The sequence below is a fragment of the Penaeus chinensis genome, chromosome 14, assembly GCF_019202785.1.
Source record: "Penaeus chinensis breed Huanghai No. 1 chromosome 14, ASM1920278v2, whole genome shotgun sequence".
In the NCBI taxonomy this organism is placed as follows: Eukaryota; Metazoa; Arthropoda; class Malacostraca; order Decapoda; family Penaeidae; genus Penaeus; species Penaeus chinensis.
In genome coordinates this window covers 15,075,598-15,103,401 of record NC_061832.1, presented here as the reverse complement: position 1 = coordinate 15,103,401, position 27,804 = coordinate 15,075,598, and the positions used below count along the sequence as shown (strand labels likewise).

At 40.0% G+C, this 27,804-nt stretch overlaps 2 protein-coding genes across 5 annotated transcripts in view; one reads left to right on the top strand and one right to left on the bottom strand.

The window, feature by feature from the left end:
* Positions 1–1,466: 1,466 nt before the first annotated feature.
* LOC125032298 (cytochrome P450 302a1, mitochondrial-like) lies at positions 1,467–14,798 on the top strand. Of its 2 annotated transcripts, none has more exons than XM_047623392.1 (10): positions 1,467–1,652; positions 5,418–5,655; positions 9,403–9,496; positions 9,888–9,987; positions 10,532–10,739; positions 10,974–11,160; positions 11,344–11,451; positions 11,654–11,794; positions 13,451–13,645; positions 14,471–14,798. In XM_047623392.1, the coding sequence occupies exons 2-10, from the start codon at positions 5,549–5,551 to the stop codon at positions 14,579–14,581; spliced, it is 1,251 nt and encodes a 416-aa protein (XP_047479348.1). In that variant the 5' UTR covers positions 1,467–1,652; positions 5,418–5,548; the 3' UTR covers positions 14,582–14,798. The 2 variants fall into 2 exon arrangements, with proteins under 2 accessions (XP_047479348.1, XP_047479347.1); XM_047623391.1 differs by lacking the exon at positions 1,467–1,652 and adding an exon at positions 3,887–3,906.
* A 121-nt stretch (positions 14,799–14,919) lies between these two features.
* Positions 14,920–27,804, bottom strand: part of LOC125032297 (myomegalin-like) — an 84,361-nt gene continuing 71,476 nt past the window's right edge. For all 3 annotated transcript variants that reach the window (XM_047623388.1, XM_047623389.1, XM_047623387.1), the window contains exons 3-13: positions 27,088–27,287; positions 26,747–26,920; positions 26,347–26,545; positions 25,882–26,114; positions 25,069–25,224; positions 24,448–24,675; positions 23,941–24,138; positions 20,087–22,960; positions 18,892–19,906; positions 18,232–18,762; positions 14,920–16,986 (exon numbers count right to left, since the gene is read on the bottom strand). In XM_047623388.1, the coding sequence (XP_047479344.1) occupies positions 16,754–16,986; positions 18,232–18,762; positions 18,892–19,906; positions 20,087–22,960; positions 23,941–24,138; positions 24,448–24,675; positions 25,069–25,224; positions 25,882–26,114; positions 26,347–26,545; positions 26,747–26,920; positions 27,088–27,287 (6,041 nt within the window). In that variant the 3' untranslated portion in view covers positions 14,920–16,753. The remainder of the gene's footprint in view (positions 16,987–18,231; positions 18,763–18,891; positions 19,907–20,086; positions 22,961–23,940; positions 24,139–24,447; positions 24,676–25,068; positions 25,225–25,881; positions 26,115–26,346; positions 26,546–26,746; positions 26,921–27,087; positions 27,288–27,804) is intronic.

Here is a 27,804-nt window from a genome sequence, read left to right as displayed (position 1 = left end):
AATATGTAAATTATTCAAACATTTCTGTTGATCTATGTTCACTCTCTTTTTTATTCATCTCTTTATTCATTTTTGCTTTCGAAATACGTAAATGTTTTGAAGGACGTAGGAGACCGGGGACAAGTCATCGCCAAACAGTTTGTCACAGAAGATTCGTCGGTTAAGCGTCTCTGGACAATTGATTTTACGCTCGTTTGTTCGGGTTGCCTGTTCTGTGAGAGATTTCGTATATATATAAAATTATATATTTTTTTATTATTATTTGCGTAGATTGGTTTGATTTGTCAACGAAGGTATGTTATTGTGGTTAATAATTTCGGAGTGGTAAGAGTTATGCTTTGGAAATGATATGTGTCTTTCGTAAATTTCAAATCAGATGGATCATCATTGTTCTGCTTGATTCTGCTAGATTCTCTCTCTCTCTCTCTCTCTCACTCTCAATCTCGGTCTCTTTCTCATTTCACCCTTTTTCTTTCCATCTCCCTTTCCTGCGCTCTCTCTCTCTCTCTTTCTCTCCGTCGTTCTCTCCCTTTCCCTCTCCAAACCCCCCTTCTCTCTCTCTCTCTCTCTCTCTCTCTCTCTCTCTCTCTCTCTCTCTCTCTCTCTCTCTCTCTCTCTCTCTCTCTCTCTCTCTCTCTCTCTCCCTCTCTCCCTCTCTCTCTCTCTCCCTTCTCTCCTTCCCCTTCCCTCTCCCCCCCTCTCCCCTCTCTCTCTCGAATACACTTTGCGTTCTGTGATGCTGGTAGGGATATTAGGGTATGTAGTTTGCACATAGATGGCCAATTTCAAGTTAATTAAATGGTCAGAAACGGCTGCAAATCATCTATTGTTTACATTTGCCCCCGAGTGAGAAAGTTCCAGTTATTCTGATTGTCTTTCGTTTGCCAGGACAGTCGCTCCGTATCTCCTGTAATTGTGAAAATGATTATGCTACCATTCATTCATATCTGGATACACATCTCACCACGTCCAAAAATAAATAAGTGCATTATTTTCATTCGCGAGCGATAGAACGGATATCCAATCCCAGCGCGGTTGGAAACAAACAGAAAAAAACAACACAATGCTGAGGTCAAGGGAGCGGAATCGGACAAGTCCTGACGTCACGGATGTAAGGTCCTAGCGAGTCACCTTGAAGCACCTCGCGCACTTCCAGACGACGCTCGGTCTGGAAAGGAAGGGCAAGCAGGACGCTCTATGACAAACCAAGTTTCGATGCTGTGTGGATGATAAAAAAAAACCCTCTTGATTGGTTAGCATGACGTTTCTATAATTACTGTTTATTCTGCTCGTTCGTGTGGCGGATTGACGAATGATTTTATGCGTTGCTGTTGCGAAGCACAACCCATAAAAAACAGAATATAGACGCGAATGTGACTTATCCCCCCGAGAAAAAAACATCACTTGGGATGTCCATATTGAGATTCGCCGCCAACAGGCTGCTATGGCAACGTAGCTGCTTGCCTCAGTGGACGAGCAGGCAAGCACACACCGCCGCAGAGGAGACGACACATGCCCCTTCGCCGTCGTGGGAAATGGAACGAAATCCACGAAGGAAGAGCTGTATGAGGCAGCTCGTCCCTTCGAGGAAATCCCGGGCCCGGCCTCTCTCCCCGTGGTGGGGGGGCTGTACAACTACCTCCCCGTCATTGGTGAGTGAGAAGAGCTCGTTATTGTGTATAGTTGGCTGTAGATTCATTGTTGTGTGGAATAGGCTGTTGAATTCTTATTGTGTGGAGTTGACTGTATAATTATTGTATGGAATGGGTTGTTGAAGTAATATTGTGTAGAGTTGGCTGTAGAATAATTATCGAGTGGTGTTGACTGTAGAATTATTTTTGTGCGAGGTTGACTGAAGACTTACACCTGTGTTGGGAGGGGTCGTATGAGGTCTATTTTTCCTAATGTTTTGTTTTGGTTAGTTTTGGATATTTATTGTAAAGAATGTTATTGCCGAAGGTTTTTTATTTCTAAGAACAGGTTATTATGTGTGGTTTAGCAGTATAAATAATATCGTGCTGTATTGATGTCGAATAGTCGTTTGTAGAAATAACATAGAATAGTATTGTAAAGTTGGCGGCTAATACTATACTGTAAAGGGTGCATATTACATTTTTACTCATTTTTTTACCCATTACCTATGAAAAATCTGGAATGTCTTAATCGTAATTACACAGTTGTCATCTGAAAAGAAAATTCTGCTTTGTAATTCACGATAATACTTTAAATAGAGTTCTCTCATGAAAGGATATTCTAGAAGCCGTCGAGTGAATAGCCATTGCATGTGCAGAGTGAAGGTTATATTCAAGCGATATCAGTCAGCACCTGCAGTTAGGTCCTGGGGATTTGTTATGAATGTCATGAAGTTGTGTTAAGTGGGATGGTAACGATAAGGACGGGGACGTCAACACAAGCGCGCAATCAAGCAAAACAAGCACATGCACGCTCACACAGATACACATGCAATGCATACATAAGTACATGCACTCTCTCGCACGCACGCACGCACGCACGCTCGAACGCTGGTTTGGGTATGGAGATGGGCTTGTTTGCACGCACGCACGCACGCACGCACGCACGCACGCACGCACACACACACACACACACACACACACACACACACACACACACACACACACACACACACACACACACACACACACACACACACACACACACACACACACACACACACACACACACACACACACACCGTATATATAATATGAGCAATTACAGCTAACGAAACTCGTCTAATAACAGAGACGAAAGCCCCACAGTCAAGGAAATTAAACCGCAATAAAGCAACCATTTTCAAAACGAGCCTCCTCACCAGTTTGGGCAAATGGTGAAGATTTCCAACTCGGCGCGGAAAGCCTGCAGAGGCGCGTCGCTACCAAACGTTGTCAGCCGTAACAAAGCACGCCCGTCATCTCCGTGTTATGAACAATGGGGTCGGCGCTGATACGGTCTTTTCCTTTGGACTTGGTGTGTGGGGGGGAGGGGGGTAACGTAGACAGGACAAGGGTTTGCAAGAAGCCTGTGGGGCGCCGTGGGGAGGCAGTGGAGGTTAAGGACACATTGTTGATGGGAAAATTGTGTGTGTGTGTGTGTGTGTGTGTGTGTGTGTGTGTGTGTGTGTGTGTGTGTGTGTGTGTGTGTGTGTGTGTGTGTGTGTGTGTGTGTGTGTGTGTGTGTGTGTGTGTGTGTGTGTGTTGCGCGTGTGCGCGCGCGCGCGCGTTTCTTCTAGTGCCCTGTCCTACAACAGGCCCTTATTGACACCCATTTTCTCCATGACCCTCTATTTTGTGTTAATTCACTTACCAGGCCCAGTCTTTTCCACGGGACAGGAAACATTTCCTATAAAGTCTACCATAAATACAAGGGAAAAATCAGCCAGGGTGGTTTCCTGTTGCCTTCCCTGACAGTGTTTTTATTTCTATTTATCCCATAGGTGTTCCACTTTGGGAAGTGGACCTTGGGGCCATATTGGCTAAGAGGTGGCTCCATACTCCTCAGGACCACAACTCCACTACCGGATGCAGTTTAGACTCATACTAAGGACACACACACACACACACACACACACACACACACACACACACACACACACACACACACACACACACACACACACACACACACACACACTTACACATACACATACACATACATACATGTGCATGCGTGCGTGTGCATGTATATAGACACAAATATATATCTGTGATTTCTTGAGTCGCTGTTGAGACACAACACGCAAACAAACGGTAGCAGTGGAGGGCTTTGGAATCAGAGATCTGTGACTGTAGAGTGATTTCCCTGTGGAGAGGTCTATCTGCGTAGTAAATCAATTGCATAAACAATCTCGATTTCCCACTTTCGTTGAAATGCGTGTACAACGAATGGGTATGTGAACATACATGAATATATACATACATATATATGCATACACACACATACTTACATACATACATATATATATATAATATATATAAATTATATATATATAAATTATATATATATAAATTATATATATATAAATTATATATATATATATAAATTATATATATATATAAATTATATATATATATAAATTATATATATATAAATTATATATATATATAAATTATATATATATAAATTATATATATATAAATTATATATATATAAATTATATATATATAAATTATATATATATAAATTATATATATATAAATTATATATATATAAATTATATATATATAAATTATATATATAAATTATATATATATAAATTATATATATATATAATTTATATATATATAAATTATATATATATAAATTATATATATATAAATTATATATATATATAAATTATATATATATAAATTATATATATATAAATTATATATATATATAAATTATATATATATAAATTTTATATATATAAATTAGATATATATATATAAATTAGATATATATAAATTAGATATATATATAAATTAGATATATATATAAATTAGATATATATATAAATTATATATATATATAAATTATATATATATAAATTATATATATATATATATATATATATAATGTGTGTATGTATGCGCACACACACACACACACACACACACACACACACACACACACACACACACACACACACACACACACACACACACACACACATATATATGAAATTTATCACTAGATATTTTTTTTACCATACTTGTGAGAGATCGGGGAGCCAGAGTGTTTTCTTTTTCTTTTCATAATAATTTAATGTCTGTCACGCACCTGATAAAGGATAAATGAATAATGATGATAGCAACCTAATAGTCTTACATTTACTACAGAATCACAACCGTGCGAGATATTTTTTTTTTTTTTTTTTTTATTAGTACTTAGTACTCTAGCACCTAAATCTGTTTGACTATAGTTAACCAAGTGTGGAAACGAGAGAATTCCATAAAATCATCCATCATGCAGTGTTATTAATGAGTCCGAACGGAAGAGAGACATGCCATAAGGATAAAAGTAGTAGTAGTAGTAGTAGTAGTAGTAGTAGTAGTCGTAGTAGTAGTAGTAGGGCACTAGTAGCAGTAATAGTAGTAGCAGTAGCAGCAGTAGTAGTTATGTTGATGATGATGATAATAATAATAATAATAATAATAATAATAATAATAATAATAATAATAATAATAATAAGGATAATAATAATAATAAGGATAATGTTAATAATGTTAATGATAATAATGATAGTGGCAGTAACAATGATGGTGATAATAACAAATTATAGTGATGATAACAAAGATAACGATAAGGGTAGTCATAGTGATAGTAATAATGACAATAATAGCGATGATGATAATGAAAATAAAACAATCCTACCTCTCCCCCCCCCACCCCACACCCCAACCACCACCCCCTTACAGGCCAGTACACCTTAAAGCGCCTCCACCACAGCAACTTCAAGAAATACAGGCAGTTCGGGCCCATCGTGCGAGAGCGCCTGACGGCCACCGTGACGCTGCTGTTGCTCTTCGACCCCCAGGACATCGAGACAATGTACGCCCAAGAGGGGAGGTTCCCGCAGCGCCGCTCTCACCTCGCCCTCGAGAAGTACCGCCTCGACCGCCCGGAGATGTACAACTCGGGAGGACTTGTGCCGACGTAAGTGTCGAGGGTGTGGTTCGTTTGTGTCGGGGGGGATGTTTGTGTGTGTGTGTGTTACGCGCTTGTGTGTTTGTGTGGGGATTGGTTTGTGTGTGTGTGGAAGGGAGGGGTTGGCTTGTTTGTGTGTGGTGATTGTCTTGTTTGTGTGTGGAGGCTGACTTGTTTGTGTGTGTGGGATTTTGTCTTGTTTGTGTGTGTGGGATTTTGTCTTGTTTGTGTGTGTGGGATTTTGTCTTGTTTGTGTGTGTGGGATTTTGTCTTGTTTGTGTGTGGAGGTTGGCCTGTTTGCGTGCGGAGGTTGGCCTGTTTGCGTGTGGAAGTTGGCCTGTTTGCGTGCGGAGGTTGGCCTGTTTGAGTGTGGGGGATTTTGTCTTGTTTGCGTGTGGGGGATTTTGTCTTGTTTGCGTGTGGGGGGATTTTGTCTTGTTTGCGTGTGGGGGGATTTTGTCTTGTTTGCGTGTGGGGGGATTTTGTCTTGTTTGCGTGTGGGGGGATTTTGTCTTGTTTGCGTGTGGGGGGATTTTGTCTTGTTTGCGTGTGGGGGATTTTGTCTTGTTTGCGTGTGGGGGGGATTTTGTCTTGTTTGCGTGTGGGGGGATTTTGTCTTGTTTGCGTGTGGGGGGATTTTGTCTTGTTTGCGTGTGGGGGGTTTTTGTCTTGTTTGCGGGTGGGGGGATTTTGTCTTGTTTGCGTGTGGGGGATTTTGTCTTGATTGAGTGTGGGGGGGATTTTGTCTTGTTTGAGTGTGGGGGGATTTTGTCTTGTTTGCGTGTGGGGGGATTTTGTCTTGTTTGCGTGTGGGGGGATTTTGTCTTGTTTGCGTGTGGGGGGATTTTGTCTTGTTTGCGTGTGGGGGGATTTTGTCTTGTTTGCGTGGGGGGGATTTTGTCTTGTTTGCGCGTGGGGGGATTTTGTCTTGTCTGCGCGTGGGGGGATTTTGTCTTGTCTGCGCGTGGGGGGATTTTGTCTTGTTTGAGCGTGGGGGGATTTTGTCTTGTTTGCGTGTGGGGGGATTTTGTCTTGTTTGCGTGTGGGGGGATTTTGTCTTGTTTGCGTGTGGGGGATTTTGTCTTGTTTGCGTGTGGGTTTTTTTTGTCTTGTTTGCGTGTGGTTTTTGTGTTTTTTTTCTTGTTTGCGTGTGGTTTTTTTTGTCTTGTTTGCGTGTGGGTTTTTTTGTCTTGTTTGCGTGTGGGGATTTGTCTTGTTTGCGTGTGGGGATTTGTCTTGTTTGCGTGTGGGTTTTTTTTTGTCTTGTTTGCGTCCGGGGGATTTAGTCTTGTTTGCGTGTGGGAGATTTTGGCTTGTTTGTGTGTGGAGATTGGCTTGTTTGTGATGAATACTTTTTATGTTTCAGTTACGCGAGGGTGACTTAATTATTTGTGTGAGGATTAATTTATAATTTTGTGAGGATTAATTTATAAGTGAGGATCAGTTAGCTAAGATTATTTAGTTGCATAATTAAGTGTTACTTTAAGTGTATGATTTTAGTATTTGCTTTCGTACTTAAGGATTACTTGCTTATCTAAGTGAGGATTACTTAGTTGAGGGTTATTTAGCTGACTATGACAGAATTACTGACTGAATGCGTGCAGATTGCTTGCTAATATAAGGATTAATTACTTATTTTACGTGGGCGTTTGTTGTCTCCAAACCTTAACGAGGATTACTAACTTTCCTTGTTTCCTTTGTAAGTATTGCTCATTTGTTTTAGTCCTTACTTTTCCGAGTGAGGATTTACCTTCTTTCCTACTTGCCTACATGAGGATTCATTGCTTACTTACATGGGGGATTATTTGCCTATGTAAGGGGTTACTTACCTATGTAAGGGGTTACTTACCTACGTGGGGGATTACTTACCTATGTGTAGATTACTCCCCTATTTAGGTGATTACTTATCTATTTAGGGGATTACTTACCTAGGTAAGGGATTACCTAGGTGGGGATCACTTACCTACGTTGGGATGACTTACCTACGTAGAGATTATTTCCTACGTGGGGGATGACTTACCTACGTGGGGGATTACTTACCTTCGTGGGAATAACTTACTTACGAGGGGGATTACTTACCCATGTAGGGGAAGACTTACCTACGTGGGGATTACTTTCCTTCGTGGGGATTACTTACTTACGTGGGGATGATTACTTACTTACGTGGGGATGATTACTTACCTACGTGGGGATGATTACTTACCTACGTGGGGATGATTACTTACCTACGTGGGGATGATTACTTACCTACGTGGGGATGATTACTTACCTACGTGGGGATGATTACTTACCTACGTGGGGATGATTACTTACCTACGTGGGGATGATTACTTACCTACGTGGGGATGATTACTTACCTACGTGGGGATGATTACTTACCTACGTGGGGATGATTACTTACCTACGTGGGGATGATTACTTACCTACGTGGGGATGATTACTTACCTACGTGGGGATGATTACTTATCAACGTGGGGATTACTTACCTTCGTGGGGATCACTTACCTACGAGGGGGATTACTTACTTTCGTGGGGATTACTTACGTGATTATTTGAGGATGTGACGGATTACGTGCGTCTGTCTACGTGAGGGCTTCTTATAACTACTCGCTTGTTTGTCTCTGGTATTTTGGACACTAACGCTGATGTATCATTTCGTTAAGACTGCTGCACTAGTGCACATGCTACGACTTATGATTGAGAGCTGAGTACTTGTATCACGGGACTTTTGCCAAACCGGGAATCATCACCAGGGAACATATACGAACACTTTGGTTCCGATGACAGACCATGATAATTTTGCATAAAGCTATCAGGCTCAAGGTCATTTGAGTGCTTGTCACTCTCTGGTGTAAAAATTCGTGAATATTTTACTTTCTAGGTGACTTAGGATGAGTGTTGAGATGTTTTCTTAGTTATTAAACGGAATTTAAAATCCTCATTATTTGAATCAACCAAAAGAAAATTTGACATTTGACATCCGTTAGGGATAATTGTTCACTACGCACTAACAAACAGATAAAACGTAGGTTATTATAATACGTTGGCGCTGAACAAATGGCGAAAAGTGTCGCTCGGGCGTCTTCGGGGAAGATGCAAAAGGGACAGCAGATCGTTACGCGGGGGCATTGTAGGCAGGAGTCGAGGGGCGCTGTAGCAGTGGCTAAAGTGGAACAGATGGGGCATGGAGAGCACAAAGTCAGGCTGGTTACGAGGGTGTGAACACTCAGTCACAACCAGCTTTCTGTTGCAGAATTATGCGTGTTTGCTCTTGGTTCTCGCCTGTCTCAGCTGCTCCATCTGACCTCCGTCAGCGGCGCGTTATTCAGGTGCAGAAAATTAGTTTATTTTTTGCTGAGACTGCCGCCCGGTTTTGTTGCATTCCTCTGGGATGCCAGAAAAACGTGGGTTGCTTCGACGTCCCTGGTCGTCCTGGTAGTCTGAGTGCCCCTCGATTCTTGAAATGTCTCTTTCTCGGTTTTCCTGCGCGAGAGCTTCCTCGGTCGCGTCAGCCTCTCGAGCTTTGAGTTCCGTAGTCTCTGCGTGTACGAATACGAGACTGCGAATTACCTCACGAAGACAGTGTTTAGTGTGGAATTCCTGTCGAACAAATTGCAAGTAGAACAATGAAGAAGATTTTAGAACGGACTAGAAAGGAAAAAAAAAGGAGAAATAAAATGCGAAGGAAAGAGAAAGAGGAGAGAAAGGAAGATGAATGGGGCATGGAGTGAAAACAAATATATCCTCTTATTTCAGCAATGGGCACAAGTGGTGGGAGCTCCGAAGTCCTGCACAGAAAGTTCTCAGTCGAGTTCAGAGTGTGTTGAGTCGTCTCCCTCTTGCGGATCAGGTGATTTATTATCCTCCTCATCATCATCATATCATCATCATCATCGTCGTCGTCGTCGTCGTCATCATCATCGTCATCAATCGTCATCCCCATCCCTATCCCTATCCCTATCCCTATCCTTATCCTGTTTGTTATTTTAGCTTTTCTTCATAAAATAGTTATTGCAACATTTTATTTTTGACTGGATAAAAAAAAAAGTTTGTAACATAGTATAAATAAATATCATTATAAGAAAGGATTTTGTTTAGAAGCTCATAAAAGACACAAGGAAATAACTTCCTTGAATGAGCTAGTAGATTCAAATACAAAGATACTAAAACACTAGAAGGCAATGCTATAAAACTCATAGTGGTGTTTTGTATAGTCTAGATTTATTTGTTTATTTGCACAGGTGTCCAGAGATTTTGTTGACCTCATCTATGCCATACGAGACCCAGATACTGGGTTCGTATCTGACTTTGTGAATCTCGAGAAACGTTTATTTCTTGAATGTAAGTATAACTTGTCAGGAAGTGTGCGAGATGGGACCCTCCTTGGTATCAGTATTTTGTAATATAAAGAACATTTAGTGATATGTGCTTTGTGGAGATTATTAAGCAGTGTGAATATTCTTCAATGCCCTGGGTATTACTGCTTTGTTGATATGAATGGAATGGTAATGGATAGCAATTATTTAAGGTACTGAAAATATTAGGAATGTTAATCAGCATTTTGAGAGACATTTTCTTTTCTTTAATAGTCACGATATATAATGATTAAAAATGGTAACAAGGTACAGAAATGTTTTAAAGCTATAAAAATTATTCATCATTATGAATGACATCCCTTTTTCTTTATATTTAAATATATAATAAAGACTATATTTTAAAGGTATACAATTACTGTGGATTTTATTTAGCATTCTCAAAAAATATTTAAGAACCAGGAATATGATTATGTAATGAAAAATATCTGCTCCTCACTGCCACACTCACTGTAAGACTGACTGTACGACAGCACTCTGCATATTAATTCTCATTCTCTTGCCTATGACAGTGACAATGGCTGGTGTTCTTGATGTCCGGATTGGATGCATCAACAAGGAATCGTTCCACACTACAAATCAAGAAGCAGAACAACTCATTCATGCTGCTAGTTCCACCACCTCTGTTATACTCAGGACGGATAATAGCTTCCAGCTTTGGCGTCTGTTTGATACCCCTCTTTATAAGCAACTTGTGAGGGGACAAAATGTTTTATATAGGTATACCTGCATTAATTATGGATAGTGTAGTACTTTTGGTTATTAATGTTTTTAATAGTTTGTAATTTGAGGAATAGATACACTGATTTTCACATTTTTATTGATATTGTCTCTATTGTTCATTTATGATAACATATAAAATACATAGATAAACAACTAAATGAATGAATGAAAAAAAATGTTAACACAAACCAACTCAGCTCACAATGCATTTTTTTTTTTGTTGTTCCCAAGAACGTCTTTAAAGTATGTTGTGGAAAAAGAAGAGGAAATACGAAGAAGAAAAGAGCTGAATAATGGCAAAGAGTTGCTCGATGACGGGCCTGTCACGGTGCTTGAGCATTTTCTGATGAAGAGCGGTATGGATAAAAAAGACATTGTGAGTGTTGTCTGTGACACTCTCCTTGCTGGTGCTGACACAGTGAGTATCCAGTAAACTACTTCTGTTACATGTTGAATTAATGTGAAGTGTGAGTTCTGTTTAATGTTGATGTGGGAATTTTCTAATATTTAATGTTGATGTGGAATTTACTTATGTCAGATGTTAATAATTCGCTGTTGAAGTGGAATTTCATTGTAACAAGTCATCTGTTTATCTTTACAGGGTGCTTTTAGCTTATCCTATATTCTCTACAATCTAGCCCTCAACCCAGAAAAGCAAGAAATCTTGGCTGAAGAATCTAAGACATTACTAGAAGAATCAGGTGGAATAGTAAGTTCTTGAATAAGTATTACACCTTTTTGGAAATTTCTGAGATATTTAGATATAAATTTCTTCCAGGACTATTAGGGCACCTGTGCAAATAAACAAATATATGTAAAAGCATATAAACAATACAATATACATGGTTTGATATACAAGTTCGCGGAATTATAATTTCAGTCTTATCTTATATTACTTTAATTCTCTACAGGTAACATCAAAGGTCTTAGCCAAATCTAGGTACTTGAAGGCAATTGTCAAAGAGTCATTCCGTTTACATCCTGTATCGGTGGGAGTGGGACGAATTACAACTGAAGATACAGTCATCAGAGGATACAGAATACCAAAGAATGTAAGTGTATGAGGGGCACTCATTAAAGATTTCTCCTGACCCACTCTCCGTGGATGGACAGGAATGAAATGCCGGACAGTTATTAGTCTTTCTCTACAGAAGTCCCACCCAGAGTGACACACTTCTCCCATTGTTTTATGCAACTGTGGACTCCTCACTTGTAGAAGTCCACAGGTTGCATTGGAAGCCATGAAGTGACTTTGGAAATTAGTGTCTCATCATCTTTGGGAGTGTTAGCCCTCAAAAAATGACTTCATGGATGGAAAGAGGTGAAGGTCAGATGGTGCAAAGTCAGGAGAATAAGGAGGATGAGGAAGGATGTTGTAGCCACAGGAACATGCTTCCATCTGGGCAATGTGAGTTGTGAACAAGGGCGTGGTCTTATAGGAGGTGGACACCTTTGGTCAACATTCTTCGCCTCTTGGTTTTGATAACCTCCCACAATTTCTGTAGCAGTAATGCATAGCAAGCTCTTATAATTGTAGTACTCCATGCTGGTTCCAAAATACTGTGAGCATGACTTTGCCTGCCAAGGGTGTGAAGTACATTTTTGGGGGTGGTGAGTCTAAATATTTCCATTGTTTTAACTGGGCCTTAGCTTCTGGATCATAGTTATGGACCCCAAGTTTCATCCTGTGAAATGAATGTGTCAAAAAAGTCATGGTTTTCTTGGCACATGGTTAAAAGATCCTTGAAACAATGGACTCGTCCCTGCTTCTGGAAAGGTGTGAGTAGCTTGGGAACCCAATGAGGAGTCAACTTTTGCATATGCAAATGGTCATGAATGATTTTGTCCACAGACGCAACAATAATCTTGATATCTTAGGCTAGCTGACAAACACTAATACAGTGCTCTTCCAAAATGGCAGTCTTGACTTGATGGATGGTGTTCTTATCAATGGCAGACTGGGGACGCCCTGGGATAGGGAGCGGTTTCCACAGATCTCCCACCATACCTGAACTGGCAATGCCAATGGAATGTCATATGATGCGGCATCCTCCCCATATGGTGTCTTGTGGTGTGTGGTCATTCAAGTATAAAAACCTAATCACTGCTCAATACCCCACTGGTTCCATTTTCACACTTTACTGCACCTTCACCACTGTAACAGAAAACATACGAGTTAAGGACTGGAAATCATCAATGAATTTGCATGTGAAATTTCAGCCTCCTAGGATAGGTGAAAATGGGTCAGGGGAAATCTTGAAGGAGTGTCTTGTAAGTTGAGAAATAGCCATAAGAATATAATGATATCTTATGTTTTCACCTTCAACTTCATTCTTTTACATAATGAACTTGTTTTCATGACAGAGTTGTTAAATATAGAACATAATTACTGTAGTTATGAATATTATAATCTGAATTTATCAGTGATTATGATTGTAATGATGATAATAGGGACAGATTAAAGGAATTCTATTGCTAATAGTCTGTTAATGATGATAATGTTGCGGTGATGCCAATACTGTGATATAATACTGATGATATTAATGATAATAATGTTGAAGATATAGTTAACTATTAAATTTCAAAAAGTATATTACCTTTTGTATTTAACTATATATTATTATTTGCAATTTAATACACACATAATACCTGTAAAAATTCAGCATAAAAAATAGTGCAATTAGAATATAAATACCTCTTATTCACAGACAGTTATAGTGACGCAGAATCAAATCTCCTGCCGTCTTCCCGAGTATTTTCCTGATCCTGAAGCATTCATTCCTGAACGCTGGTTTGCGAAAGGGAAAATTAATCCCTTTTTGGTCCTCCCGTTTGGACACGGCCCTCGAGCATGTATTGGGAGACGTATGGCAGAGCAAAATATGTATACTGTGATTATTCGGGTAAATATTTTTTTTGTCTCGGTTTATTGTTTGTTGGTTTGTGGATAAATATATATACTTTTTTCAAGAGGGGGGGAAGGGGTTGGACTACTTATAGACCAGCCTTGTCAAAACTTCTACCATGTAGGATATAAACTCCACACACCTCAACCTCGTCTCTATTAACCCTTTGCCGACGGGTTGACATGTGCTATGCCACTGTTAGTACTTGTTTGATTATTTTTACACAGATGGCTATACTTGTACTAAGTCACCAATGAGCCAGTTACGAGTACTGCGTCTCGCCTGCTCACCCTTTTCTTTGATTTACAAAATATTTTACGTTATCCTATTTTGCTGTTACTTATATTAAAAAACATAATCATTATAATGTTTATAATAAAAATAACACCATCGATATTCATAGCACTAGTAAAAATACGTTTTTCCCCGCCAATTCAAATCTCGTAAGGTCACAAGGTCTACTAATTGACTCCTTTGCGGCTAAGCGCTAGCAGAGCCATCTATGGGCAGACATTTCACAAAAAAATATAGAAAATGGGCACAGCATTTTCCACATTTTTTTTTTTTTTCTTCATTTTCCCCAGCGGCATTGGGTTAATAGTTTTCATGTCTCTGCTTGTGGTTTTCCACGTCATGTAATGTATTTGACAATCTCTCCACATTGTAAATTAACAACGTATTTACACTTCTCTTTCCTTTCCTCGTTTATCTTTTTGGATTTCAGTCCTACACCTTCAGTCTCCAACTTTTGATAAAAACACTTTACATAAATAAATAAATAAATCAGAATAAATCATGCAAACATCGACTTCTTTTTTCCAGTTGATTTCCAAATTTAAGATCAGGTGGACTGGAGGTGACCTAGACTGCTACTCCAACCTCATCAATGAGCCAGATTCACCGCTGGATTTCACCTTCACTCCTAGAACTTGAATGGAAGGTTCTTTCTCATTTTCAGCTTGTTTATATACCTTTTTTTTAAGATAAGTGTCTCAGCAATTATTCTGTATTCTAAAATGTTGCTGATTTTAACTATGGAAACAAGAACTGTGTATGTTTCCAGTATTAGCCTTTTTTTCCAATTCAAATTTATACTATGCAGAAGCCCGAGGCTTGAAACAAATTATAATAAAGTGTGTATACTCTTTAATTATTGTGTAATTTTTGTCCTCAGTAAAAGCCAGCAAAGATTAAATTACAACTTTGCATGATCAAGATTACTGATTCAGTGTGCAAGGAATAAAAAAAAGGAGATTGCAGAAAACTCTTGATAATAATATCCATTCATTTCAATTTATTGAGGCTCGTGTGCACTATGTACAAAAAAACATTCGTTTAACCTACTTTGTACACATAACAATTCCTGGAAGACAGCCATTTCCGTACAAAATATATACACTTTTGAATCTATACAAGCATGATCATGATACATATTCCCTTACCTTACTTGGTGAAATACTAAATATACAAATTATGTGATATGAGGATCACATACAAACATAAAAACAATTTACACAACGAGGCACCATAAATACAACCAACAGAAATCAAACTTCTCATCTTAAATCAAATAGGAAAGACTAAATACAGGTTAAATCTTATCTCCATGACACCTCATTTTCATAGTTTCATTATTCTATGATGATTAAGAAGATAAACAAAATGAAAGAAAGATAAATGACTACATTAACTTAACTTACACCAGAAGTTGGGAGGTATTCGGCTTAAGAAAGCGTAGGACGATCTGTGTAATCAGATGATGGTACACTCTGCCTTTATATAGCAGGTTGAGAATGTAAACTCTTGCGTTTGGTGTAACTAGATCCAAACGACGTAGTTTTGCAAATATGGAAATAAGGAAGAAAAAATGTCCACACCCTTTTTAAAACTCATATATAAACAGATTATGTTCAGAAAGCTGTGGGATTTGAAATCACGTCATCAGTATTATATACAAAAGATGAGCTTAAAATGATGGGAATTATATTTACAGGACTGATTAAGGTGGAAAAAAGAAGTCTTAAAGGGATAACAAGAATGGAGGTCAAGATATCAGATGTTCGGCTTCAAAGTGTGCACTGGAATGTCTACAAAAAGGACATTTACAATGATCAAATGCTCAACCTCATTTTCTTTACAGGCAAATATATATAGAGTTCAGGATTCCTGACAATAAATATATATATATATGATATGTCCTAATCACTATAACATACTGAAATAAGGTGCAAAATGGTTTCATGATAACCATACAATTCCTGCTAAAAATAAGTGGGTGCAATTCTTCCTTTCTGTGGATCTGAAAGTACATATACTTCCAAAGGGTGTGACAATTTCAAATAATTTTCCTGTCAAATTGCAAGGAAAAGCAACAATAAAATAAGCAAAGTAAATGATAATTCATATAGAATCTCTTAATAATTAGTCACATGTTCCTATGGATCAACATCCATATCATTAACAAAATAACAAATATAAAAAAAAAAAGGGAGAGAGAAAAAAAGAGAAAATCACATTTCCGTTTCTGGATGAGAAGCGTATGAATGATCTTCCTGGAGATAACGTAACAGCCTGATTCCCACTGATGATATTTTTCCTCGTGTGCTTTCCTTTCTTCATCACTCGGCCGGGAATACTCGTTACTCAGTTCTACCACACAGGTTCATTCTAAAGGGATAGCTTCACTGAGACGGGACACAGTAAAGACTACCAGCGGACGGTTCACAAATAATGGTTCTATTGTAAATCACAAAGCCATTCACATCTTGAGTTCCTGTTTCCTTCTGTATTTTGCGTTTGATATTTTTCTGAATTTTTGAGTTCCTGGTGATTTCAGCACTATGAGTTTATGACGGTCTGTATCTTGGTTTCTGATAGTTTCTCTAACGTAAAATCTCAGACGCATAACAATGTTAATCCGTGTCAATTTTTGCTGAACTACACACAAATGGACATATTCTCTTCAGGAGAATCTCTCACACAAAACAAAACATAACAGAGTTCTGGCCTTCATTATCTGAGCAAAGAACAAACAAATGCGAATTTTAAATCATTTCCCCCCCCTTGTTCTCTTCTTCAACACATTACACAAAAGGCTTGCTAAGATCACTGAGGAAGAGAGTTTGCCTGCTTCAAATTCCCCTTTGCTTTCTTGAGGACGTGATGAGTCTTGGTGAGCTGCTTGCAGATGGCCCTCTCAACGCTCTCTTTGCGCTGATTGGCTCTTGATAGCTTTTCCAAGGCATCCTTCAGTGTGTCCTTCGTGGATGCCAACTTATCTGACAGGTTGTCCCGTTCTTGGCGCAATTGTTGATTCTCCACACTAAGAGTACTATGGCCTGAAAATACCAAACAGTCTGTTATAGTTTTTCAGATTGAAGCCCATTAATTTTTTTTGAAGTGAAACCTCATTCTGACAGCTTACTTAAAAAGAAATTGAGGGGAAAAACAACAAAAACATACTTCTGAAGACTTAAAATAATATTGTTATTACTTGTATATCAAGTCTAAAAGTTTAATCCCAAATTCAGTACTATTTACTACTTTGCTAAAAAATAAAAATAAATAAAAGTGTATAAAAATTATACACTTCATGTTAAAGAAAGAGGAACAAAATGCAGGCAAGCTGTCTGGGCATGAAGACTTGATTATTTGTAGATATAATGAGAGAGAGAGAGAGAGGGAGAGAGAGAGAGAGAGAGAGAGAGAGAGAGAGAGAGAGAGAGAGAGAGAGAGAGAGAGAGAGAGAGAGAGAGAGAGAGAGAGAGAGAGAGAGAGAGAGAGAGAGAGAGAGAAATCAATTCTGAAAATACAAATAATTCAACAACAATAAAGAAATACGATAAACCAGCACGAGATGAAAGTCCTAAGTTTATGTTAACTAAGAAAGGAGAAGAGAAACTGAAAATACACAAAGGCAACAAAAGGAAGAAAATCTATTACATACCTCCCTTGGTGACCAGTTTGTGTTAAACGGCATCAACCACATTCTCCTGAACTTCTTTTTGCTTCTAATGATAAGTCTTATAAAGTCCCTATCTGATTTACATACTTAATTTTCCTAATCCTCCTCTAGGTGTTCTCTACCCAACTGTGTACACTACCCTGAATTAATGTAGTTGAATTGTTTTCCTACTCTATTTAATTCCTGTTCTCCTAAAAACAGTAAGGAATGAATATGAACTGGGATGAAAAACCTACCAGACAGTATCACTTTTTCCCTGTTACATCTACAGTCACAGTAGTATATTTACACCTATCTACTTTTTACATAATTAGATTATACTAGAGCTACAAAACAGCAAAACCCTCCCACTGTAACTTGACAGAGGCTGTGATTATATAAATACTACTTATAATCAGGAAAAGCAAACTATATATACTAGCTAAAAATATGCCACAGTTGAGGTGAAGTCTGCTTAAATGACTCTTCCATCTATTAGGAATATCATATTTCATACTACTAGGTATTAGAGGATTCTAATTTTTCTAATCATGAAAAAGAAAAATATTCTGATCGTCAAAAAATCTTTAGACAAGAAGCTCAAAGTCATGACAAAACGGTCAAAGTAAACTCCACTTACTAGGTTCAGAACACAGTGGACGTAATGGGAGATCGCTGTTGGCATGCATAGTGGAACGCATTATGTGCGTCCCCCTTTCCAAACTGGAGAAATGGTAGTCAGATCCGATCCCCAGGTCAGGAGATTCGCCGGAAGTCGTACCACCGTCATTCTCTTCCTCGTGATGGAGGTTGGGCAGCTGTGGTGGTGCTGCCTGCTCTGCTAACACCCCATCATTAGAGCTATTGCCTTGGAGGCGACGTCCTCGCTTACTGCTTGTGGTGGTGGTGGTTATCATGGTGGTGGTTGTGTGAAGGTTTTCCTTATCTTCACTCCAATGGCTGCTGTAGCGTTTACTGCTGTCTCTTCTGCGACTGCTACTGGAGGCACGGCGTTCATAGGATTTTTCTTTTTCGCCTGGGGAGGTTGGCCCCAGAGAAGCTGGCCTACGACCCCGGAGACCAATGCCACTCAGATCAGATGAGGGCCGGAAGAACTCAATGCTTGTCACACTTTCAGGAGACGCAAGATCACTTGCATTAGGCACAACGGCTGTAGAGAAGAACAAACATTAATTAAGGGTAAAATGGTATAATTATTAATATATTACAAAGTCAGAGAAAAATTCATGAATCAAAGCGGATATTAATTCCGTATATATATGCAAATATCTGTACTTACAGTCATTATGAGATGAAGCTGGTGAGGCCTTGGATCTCAGAGCATCCAACTGAAGCTGTAAGTTTGTCGTAAGGCAACGCTCTGATTCCAACTGGGCTGTCAGCTGCTTTACGAGTCTCTCTGATTCAACAGTGCGTGCTTCGGCCTGTTCACTGGCTTTCTTCCTTTCCTTTATTGCTGATAACTCTTGTCCCAATTTCTGATTATATTCTTGCAAGTTTCTATATGCCTGCTGCAGTTTGGTGTGTGCAGTGCGCAGTTCAGTCAAACCTCTCTGTTCCGAATCAGATATGTGGGCAGCATGAGCCTCTCTCGCTGCAAGATGGTTGGCTTTGGCACGTAGACTAGCTATTTCCTCCTGTAGTATCAGGACCTCCTTCTCAAGATGTTCCTTGCTCTTCAGGAGTTGCTGTTTTTCCTGGTACATGGCCATGGCTGCTGTTTGTCCTGCTTCTAGCTGTTTGAGCAGAGATACACGTTCGCTGTCAACCTCTTCTATTTCTTGTTTGTCGTCCTTTAATAATCGTGCCTGAGTTGCCATCGAAGCCAGTTGAGCCTGCAGACGGGCACGCTCTCCCACTAGAGACAGTCGCTCCTTGTTCACTTCCAATAGACGTGTTTCCTGCTTTTGCATTGCAGTCTGCAACTCCTGAACTCGCACATCATTTTCCAGGCTCTCTGTGGCATTCTTCTCTAGGTACTTAATCTTCTCCCCAATTTCAACAATGACTTGCTCGTTTTCTGCAAGCTGAGAATCCTTTTGATGCAAAAGTTTCTCCTGGTCGAGAATCAGAGCCTCTTTTATTTGAACAACTTGCTGTACTTTAGTTAATTCTGCTCTTGTGGTCTTTAGCTCGGCTTCTGAGTTTTCTAGACGAGCTTTGCACTTTTCCAAAGAACGTTCACAGTCCTGGCACTTCTGCTGGACTCCATTTGTGAGGTCTTGCTGAGCTCTGAGTGCTTCTTGGGTACACTGTAGTCTGTCTCTAGCCTCTCTTACCTCTTCTTGTGCAATCTGGCAATAAATATACATCAATAATATTTTAAGTCAACAGTGAACACTAATAAACTATTCTAATTCAATTATATATCTTAAATTAACTTTCAGCCTTGACTACACAATTTAGCAATGAGATAATACTTCCTTTCCTCAAAATAATTCTTAAGGTAAAATAACCTCATTAGGACGCCTTACCTGTAGTGCAGCAGTCAGGTGATGGAATCGTGCTTCATCTTGAGGGTGAGCTGTAAGGGCTGCTTCTAACTGGTCTCTCAGATGGTCATTGTTCGCAATAGCTTCTTCCAGTTTAAGCCGCAGTGCCCGGATTTCTTCCAGTAGTGGGGCAGGAATAGCAAGTGCAGGCATGGGAGGAGGAGGAGCTGGAAGAGCTGCTTCTTCTTCTGCTCCCACTGATGCATCTACGGTCTCTCCTTTGTGTGTCTCAACACTTTTATCACTTGTTTTGGGTCTCTCTTGCTGATTCTGCTGTTGTGGAACTAACTGCTGGCTCAGAGTTTGATAGATGTTTAGCTCAGCACGGAGCGTTTCGTTAAGCTGTTCAACGGCACGCAGTTTGGTTGATACTCTTCTCAGTTCAGCAATGTCCGAGCGTCGTTTAGAGCTCTTTCCTGGAGTTGATATAGGATTGGCAGTGCATGTAGTAGTTTCCTCATAAGCTGCCTCACCATCTGACTCTGAAGTTATGGCAGCAGATGCTCTTTGCTGCCGTGATCGTGACAAAGCTCGGTCTGGACCACCTACAAGAGTACAAGCATCCAAGCCAATTCTGGCAAGCGACACATTTCTGTCTGGTTCACTCCAAGCCTCACTTTCTGATGGTGAAACAGGGGCCCATGGCTGTTCTGGCCCAATGCACCCTCCAGGTCCACTGGCATTTTCTACCCATGACTTTCTTCCATCCATACTTTGGAGTCCCTTCTGAGGGGCCAGTTGGTGGAAATAGCCTGGGTGTCTGCTATAGGCCTTGATGGCAGCATCAGTTGAATAAGCACTCTTAACGGCACTTAAACTGCTTCGGTCTGACACCTGACATATTTCGAGCTCTCGCACATCACCCCTGATATCTTCACACTCACTGTCCTGAAGGAGGTGAAGAGGAGGGGGAGGGAGTGTGTCGGAACATGAGCTAGGTGACTTCCTAAGCCGTTCTTGACTACTATAATCCTGAGCATTGACAGTAGTTTGTGGTGATGCCGCATGCACTGTGCTTTGAGACGATGCTGTGAGGGGATTTGTACTACTATGCCAAGAACCATGCAAATTAGCCTGATTGTTATCTTGGTCTTGGTCAGCTTGTGATGCCATTAGTTGAAGATCTCTGTGCCGTACCTCCTCCTGCAGGCGCCCCACCTGGCCTCTCAGCTCTCCGATAACACCAGCTTGTTGCTCCACCTGACGAGTCCGCTCAGCCAGTTGCTCACTAAGTACACATACATTTTCAGCAATGGCATCTATTTCTCTGGTCTTTTGGTCAATCTGGGTGTTGAGCTGTGTAGCAATAGCCTGGAAAGCTGGATCATGAGTATCATCTCCCTGAAGTATAGTTTCATCTGGTAGATTTGGCAATGTTTCATGACTGCTGGCTATAACTGGATCATGAGTTTCAGAGAGACTGTCATCTCGCTGTAGGCTCCAAGACGATACAGAGCTTAGAGAACAACTGGACAATAGGCCATCATCTCCATGATCTGTAGTGTCCATGCCAATCATAAGGGATTGGGACAGGGATCGAGAAAGAGCACGGGACTCATTCAGCGTCTTGTGCAGTGTGGCAATATGCTTGGCTGACAACTGGCTCAGGTTTATGAGACCCTTCTCGTCCATTTCAAGAATGCGTTCCAAGAAATCAGCTAGTTCTTCCAATCTCGTTCTGAGGAGATCACAGGCATTGTGAGAGTCTGCCAATCTCTTTCTTAGTGATGCAATTTCCTGCTTATGTCTCTTCAAAGATTCTTGATACTTTCTGACACTGACTTCAGTTAGCTGACGACTAATCTTCTTCTTTGCATTATGGAGTTCATTTCGCAAAGTTTGGACTTGTGACTGGAAGTCACTCACAACCTCTCCATGTTGTCGATCTTTTTGCAGGTTTTGTTCTTTGCTTTCTTCAAGCTGTCGCTTAACCATATCCATTTGTTCTCTGAGATCATTTGCCTTTGCTACATCTGTTGTCTGGCTCACCTTCTCATTGAGTTTCTGCAATTTGTCACTGAGGATGCTCCTCTCCAGCCTCAGTGCCTGTGCTTCACCTCTGATTTTGTTAATTTCTTGGTAAAGCAACTGAACTGAGGCAGCATTGTCATCGCCCAATGTCACATGAAGGGGACGTGCCACAGTTATTAGATCTGCACCAGTGTTGGTGACCACTGTCAGATGTGCAGCATTTTTAGGCTGATCATTTGTAGAGCCAGCAACTGTTAGGTTTGTATTGATCACTGGACAGCTAGCTGAATGATTACCATCAGAGCTCCTACTGTTTTCAGAGAGGGGCTTAGCTTCTAATCTATTGATTTCATTATTCTTAGCCTGAAGCTCATCTTTCAGATTGTTGATTTGTTTCTGATGGTCTGAGGTTAAGGCACTTAACTTTTCATGCAGTTTCTCTACCTCCTTATTCCTCTCCCAGAGTTCACAATTCACCAAGTCCTGCATGTCGGCATTTTTCTTCTTGAGCTCATCCTGGAGGTTGTCCAGTTCCTGCTTCTTTTCCTTCAGTTCCTCCTTCGCTGCCCCCAGCTCATCCTTTAACTCCTGCATGAGGTCCTGGTTGGTCCGCAGCTGGCCTTCCCTGTTGGACATGTCGCCATGAAGGGCCAGCAACTGGCCCTCCAACCTCGCCACCTGTTGGACCAGGTCTCTCAGCTTGGCCTCTCTCTCCTCCACGTCCTGCGAGTGTTTTTCCTTCTGGCCGTCAAGAGCATTCAGCTTTTCCTCCAGTTGCTGTTGCAGGTGCCTGATGCGGTCCTGAGCCTCAGACAGCGAGTGTTTGTGTTCTGCCCGCAGTGCCAGCACCTCGTTTTTCCTGGACTCCAGTTCTGCCCACAGTCGCTGAAAGGTCAATCATCTTGTTTAGGAGGAAGAATCAATGAGGAAATGTAACTCAGTTGGAGAAGAATAGATTACATTATTCATTAAATCTTTTATATAAAAGATTAGGTAATTCTTTACTGAAAGATCAAACTGAAAAAAGTGAAAGCTTACAAAAATTATTATCACTCAGTGCAAGAATATAGAGCAAAGGCCTCTTCCTAATCAAATTGTAAATTTAGGTAGAATGATATAATTTTGAATGAAATAGACACAAGCCTATAAATTTTGTATATTCATTCACATCACTTAATGACTATAAAAAGGCACTTACCTTCTTTTCTTAATCAGATATTAGATGATCAAATAGCAAATCATTCTATATTTAATACAAACATGAAAAGAAAAACAAGCAGTTAACACACAGAACTTTTATTAATAAGTACTAAACTATCTAAAAATCAAGACTCTTATTAGGGGATAAGGTTAAATAAAAGAAGAAAAGCATTCAACACTACAAGCACAAGTAATAAAACACTGAAGCAGTTCATAAATATCACTACTTGAGCATTATCAACAGCAAGCAACAAAATGGAGAGAAAACCAAAAGCAGAATTTCAAGCAAGAGGTGTCTATGACAAGTCGTAAGTTGCATGCAAAAGCTGAGACCGCAGGTTTTTGTGGAGAGCAAGTGGACACCGTTTTAACATTCCGCTGCTCTCAGGAGTCACGAGCTCAGGATGATTTGGAAATGTTTTGACAGGCAAAACTGTGCATTTATTTGGTGAAATCTTATACGTATCATAGCCCACTGATGTGACCACTGTCTGCGTTGGGGGTTTAAAGGGAGATATGTTATACCGAAGCGGCTCATGCTGCATCGCTTCCCATGCATGGAGGTTATCGTTAACGAGGTAGCTCTCTTCCAAGCTTGCAAACTCCTCCTCTACGCTGCCAGAGTAAGCTGCGCTGCTCTCCCTGCTGCAGGAAAAGTTGTTTACCTCATTCTCCTCTTCAGCCATTTCTTTGACTCCGTCCTCGCCGCCGCTAGTCTCCGCTTCCCACTTGGCCTTGTTGAGCATGTCGAGGGCCTCCTTCAGCTCTGCTACCAAGTCCTTGATCTTCTTCTCCTTCCTCTTCAGCTCCTTCTTCAGCGTCAAGATTTCCTTGTCGCGTGCCTCAACTTCCTCAGCAAAGGTCTACAAGCGAGAGAGAAATGTCAAAGTAATGGAAGAGGAACGGTCTTTCTTCTTTTCCACTGACCTCCTCTTGTGCGGTAATAAAACTAATGAAGTGAAACTCTTTTCTGTTTTAATACCTTTGAGAAATCATCTACATCTTCAAATATATTAAAAACATATTAAACATAAGAGAGGAAGAACAAGAAATGTGCAAACAACATAACCACAAATGAATGACGTCACTGCAAACAAAATATGTTTTACAATTACCATAATTATCACAATCCCTGTCATTACAATTGAAAACACAAAGTAAACGATCCCCACCTGTATGGTTTTACAGGCTTTGTCCAACTCTTCATTGAGTTTGGTGATCTTCGCACTATAATCACTGATCTTCTGCTCCATGTCGGCAATCTGCTTCTGCTTCTCGTCCAGCGTGATTTGGATTTCAACGAGAATCTTGTTCTGCTGTTCAATCTGCTCGATCTTTTCCTCTATGATTCGGTCGCGTTCTACGATCTCCTGCACCTTGACTTCTATCTCTGGCTCCACCTTTGACAGATGAAAGAAGGCAACAATAAGAAAAAAGAAAAAAGAAAAAAAGAAAAGAAAAAGAAAAGAAAAAAAAAAAAAATTTAAATGAAAATTATTATATAAGGCATAAGCATTCAGAAAGACAGAAAGAAAGGAAAATGTTATATTATTTACCACAATATATAATTTCTTGAAAGAAGACATCAGGTAAAAGACAAGAAAAGAATAATGCCAAGAAGGAAGGAAGGAAGGAAGGAAGGAAGAAGAAGAAGAAGAAGAAAAAAAAAAAGTACAACAGGGGCAGGGATAATATGGAAGGAAGAAGTATGGAAGAAGTAGAGGGAGAAACAAAGGAAGGAGGGGGGGGGGGGAGGAGACAATAAGCCCAAGGGGACAAGGACAGAAGCTCACCTTAATTAAGTCCTGGTGTAGAGCCTCGATCTGATCCTCCTTAGCCTGGATTTCGACATGACGCGTCTCGAGTTCCTGCATCACGTCATCGATCTTCATGTCCTTCTCTGAGACTTCTACCTCTAAGTCCGCTATCTTTTCTACCTTATCTTCCAACTGTTAGGAGAAAATATATTGCCAAATGATGATGACTGTTTTCGTAATTTGACCGATAAGTAAGTGCACTAGCAACAACTTCCAGTAACAATAATCATGGTAACAAAATATTGAAAAAAAAAAAAGAAAAAAAAAAGTAGTAGTAGTTGTAGTTGTAAACTGACATAACAAAGGCATTAGTCTGGCCATTTCATTATAACAGTTACTAATTAATCAATAACTTTTTTTTTTCATAAATGAACAAACACGTAATTACCAACAACTCCCATCACCCTATCAATTTTCCAACTATCAACTTATTAGAATGTAATCAGAATCTAAACCTCCACAGTACACTGTATATGAAAAGATGGGAGAAAATTATACAAAAAAAAACAAAAACAAAATTTACTGTTGGTAGCAAGCCTATTTTCTATGAGTGTTTGCACTTGCCAGAAATCTGTTATAATGTAATCAATTGGTCCTTGGTTCAAAGGCTACCTAACTGTAAAAACTTTCTCAGTCTAGCAATAGCTTTTTGTATGATATGGACAAAATAATAAATGCTGAAGAAAATAACCTCTTTGTGGTGATAATAAAATATAATAACACCTCAAAATAAAACAAATATCCTTGCGATGGTTTAATGATGCAACGGAAAACTAAAATACAACGCACCTCCTTCCTTAAGTTGGCAATATCTCCCTCAAGTACACTATTAGTCTCTTCTTTGGCTGCCAGTTCTCCCTCTAGTTCTGTAACCCGTTCTTCCAGTTCTACCACCCGGGCTTCAAGAGCTGCAACCTTCTGCTCTGCCATCAAGTCTGGGTCTTCTGAGAGCTCACCGGGTTTATTTGGGGACTGGATCTTCCCTACTGTGCTGGGGACTGTTGCTGGCAGGCTAAACAGTCCTGTTAAAAAAGAAGGAAAAGAAAATAGTTATGTGAGTATATAGTTAACCAATGATAACCTGGTTTTATGCCTGTGGTTCAACCTGTTTGGTATTTCAGCAATACCCTTTGAGTAGCAACCTCTATGCAATGGGCCAAAGCACATGACTTCTGCACTGACCCATGAGCTACAGTGCACTGCTAACCGTCTGTATTCATTAAAGAACTAATCTTTCTTCCCTATTATAATTACCTTGAACAGGAGAATGGCCAAAGCTGCTGTTATTTTGGCCCTGAAGGTTCAGAGGAAGACTTAACTTCTCCCTCGAAGGGACTGCGTCTGCAGGCTCTTCCTCCTCAGCCCCTGTGCTGAAGGCCAGCCCACAGAGCTTGGTCAGTTCCCCCTGGCGACCCCCTTCCTCTTGGATGCGCTGGTCATAGTCATCCAAGTCCTGATGGAATCGTGCAAAATAAAGTTTAAAATATCAAAGCTGATTAAAATATCAACAAAAAAATACTGCCAGCCTTAGATACGGATACCTATTTATTCTCAGGCTCTATTTAAGCACAGACCTCACTTATTCCTATCCACACAGAAAAATAAACACGAAGAGCAACCATATTCAGAGCACAAATCACACATCTCGATCTACCTTCTGCAGTTGTCCAATCTTCTCGTTCAACTGCAGCTTCTCCTGTTCGTGAATCCCCTTCATTTGTGCCACCTGTTCTTGAAATTGTTGCTCTAACCCTGACAGCGCCGTCGATGCCTGCCGCACCAACTCTTGTTTGTCGTACAACTCTCGCTTCAATGCTTCCGTTTCCACCTTCGGGGAACAGAGAGAGAAGCCAAGAATGAGGTTCCTGCAAAACAGATCAGCTCTATCTCCCTCACAGGTAACCACACGTAAAATAATCTATTAGTTATGCCCATAACAAGTCCACCCACACTAAACCTATTCCTCAATCCCTCCTCACCCTCAACCACACTAACCTTGAGCTCGATGTTGGTCTTGTACAGCTCCTCCTTGTCCTCCTTATCATACTTCTGTCCCATCCGCTCCTCAAGGAAGTAGATGCGCAGTTTCAAAGAGAAATTTTCCTTCTTCAGGCTGCCCAGCTGCTCCTCATACTCCTTCATGGTCCGCCCTCGCAGGGGAGATACCTTCCCCGGCGACCGTAGGCCCAGTGAGACTGTCGGGATCGAGAGGGCCTTAGAATGCTGAGTAAACATATCGTCTGTGTTTATACTATTAACGGTAATGCTGTAAGAATCCTAGGAAACAGAGAAGGAAAATAAAGAAGCAAAATGAAGAAGCAAGAAAAAGAAGGAAGAAAGAAGAAAGAAGAAAGAAGAAAGAAGAAGAAAGAAGAAGAATAAAGAAGAAGAAGGAAGAAGAAGAAAGGAGAAGAAAGGAGAAGAAAGGAGAAGAAAGAAGAAGAAGACAAAGAAAGAAGATGATGATGGGCAAGAAAAAAAATTGCATCACTGCTTAAGTGTCTTGATTAATTCAGGAGGGAAAAAACATTCTTAAAATCAAATAGAAAGCCTTAACCCCATCAACAAGAAGAAAAGAAAAGAAAATAAGAAAAAAAGGGATTAGCCACATCGCCAATAAAACAAGAACAGAAAGAAAGAGAGAAGAAGAAAAAACAAGAACAGAAAGAAAGAGAGAAGAAGAAAAAGAAGAAAAACAATGTTTTGAGTACA

Coding starts and splice junctions, on each gene's coding strand:
- LOC125032298 (XM_047623391.1), top strand. Junction 11,161..11,343: donor TCCTTGCTGGTGCTGACACA/GTGAGTATCCAG, acceptor TTATCTTTACAG/GGTGCTTTTAGCTTATCCTA. Junction 11,795..13,450: donor GATACAGAATACCAAAGAAT/GTAAGTGTATGA, acceptor TCTTATTCACAG/ACAGTTATAGTGACGCAGAA.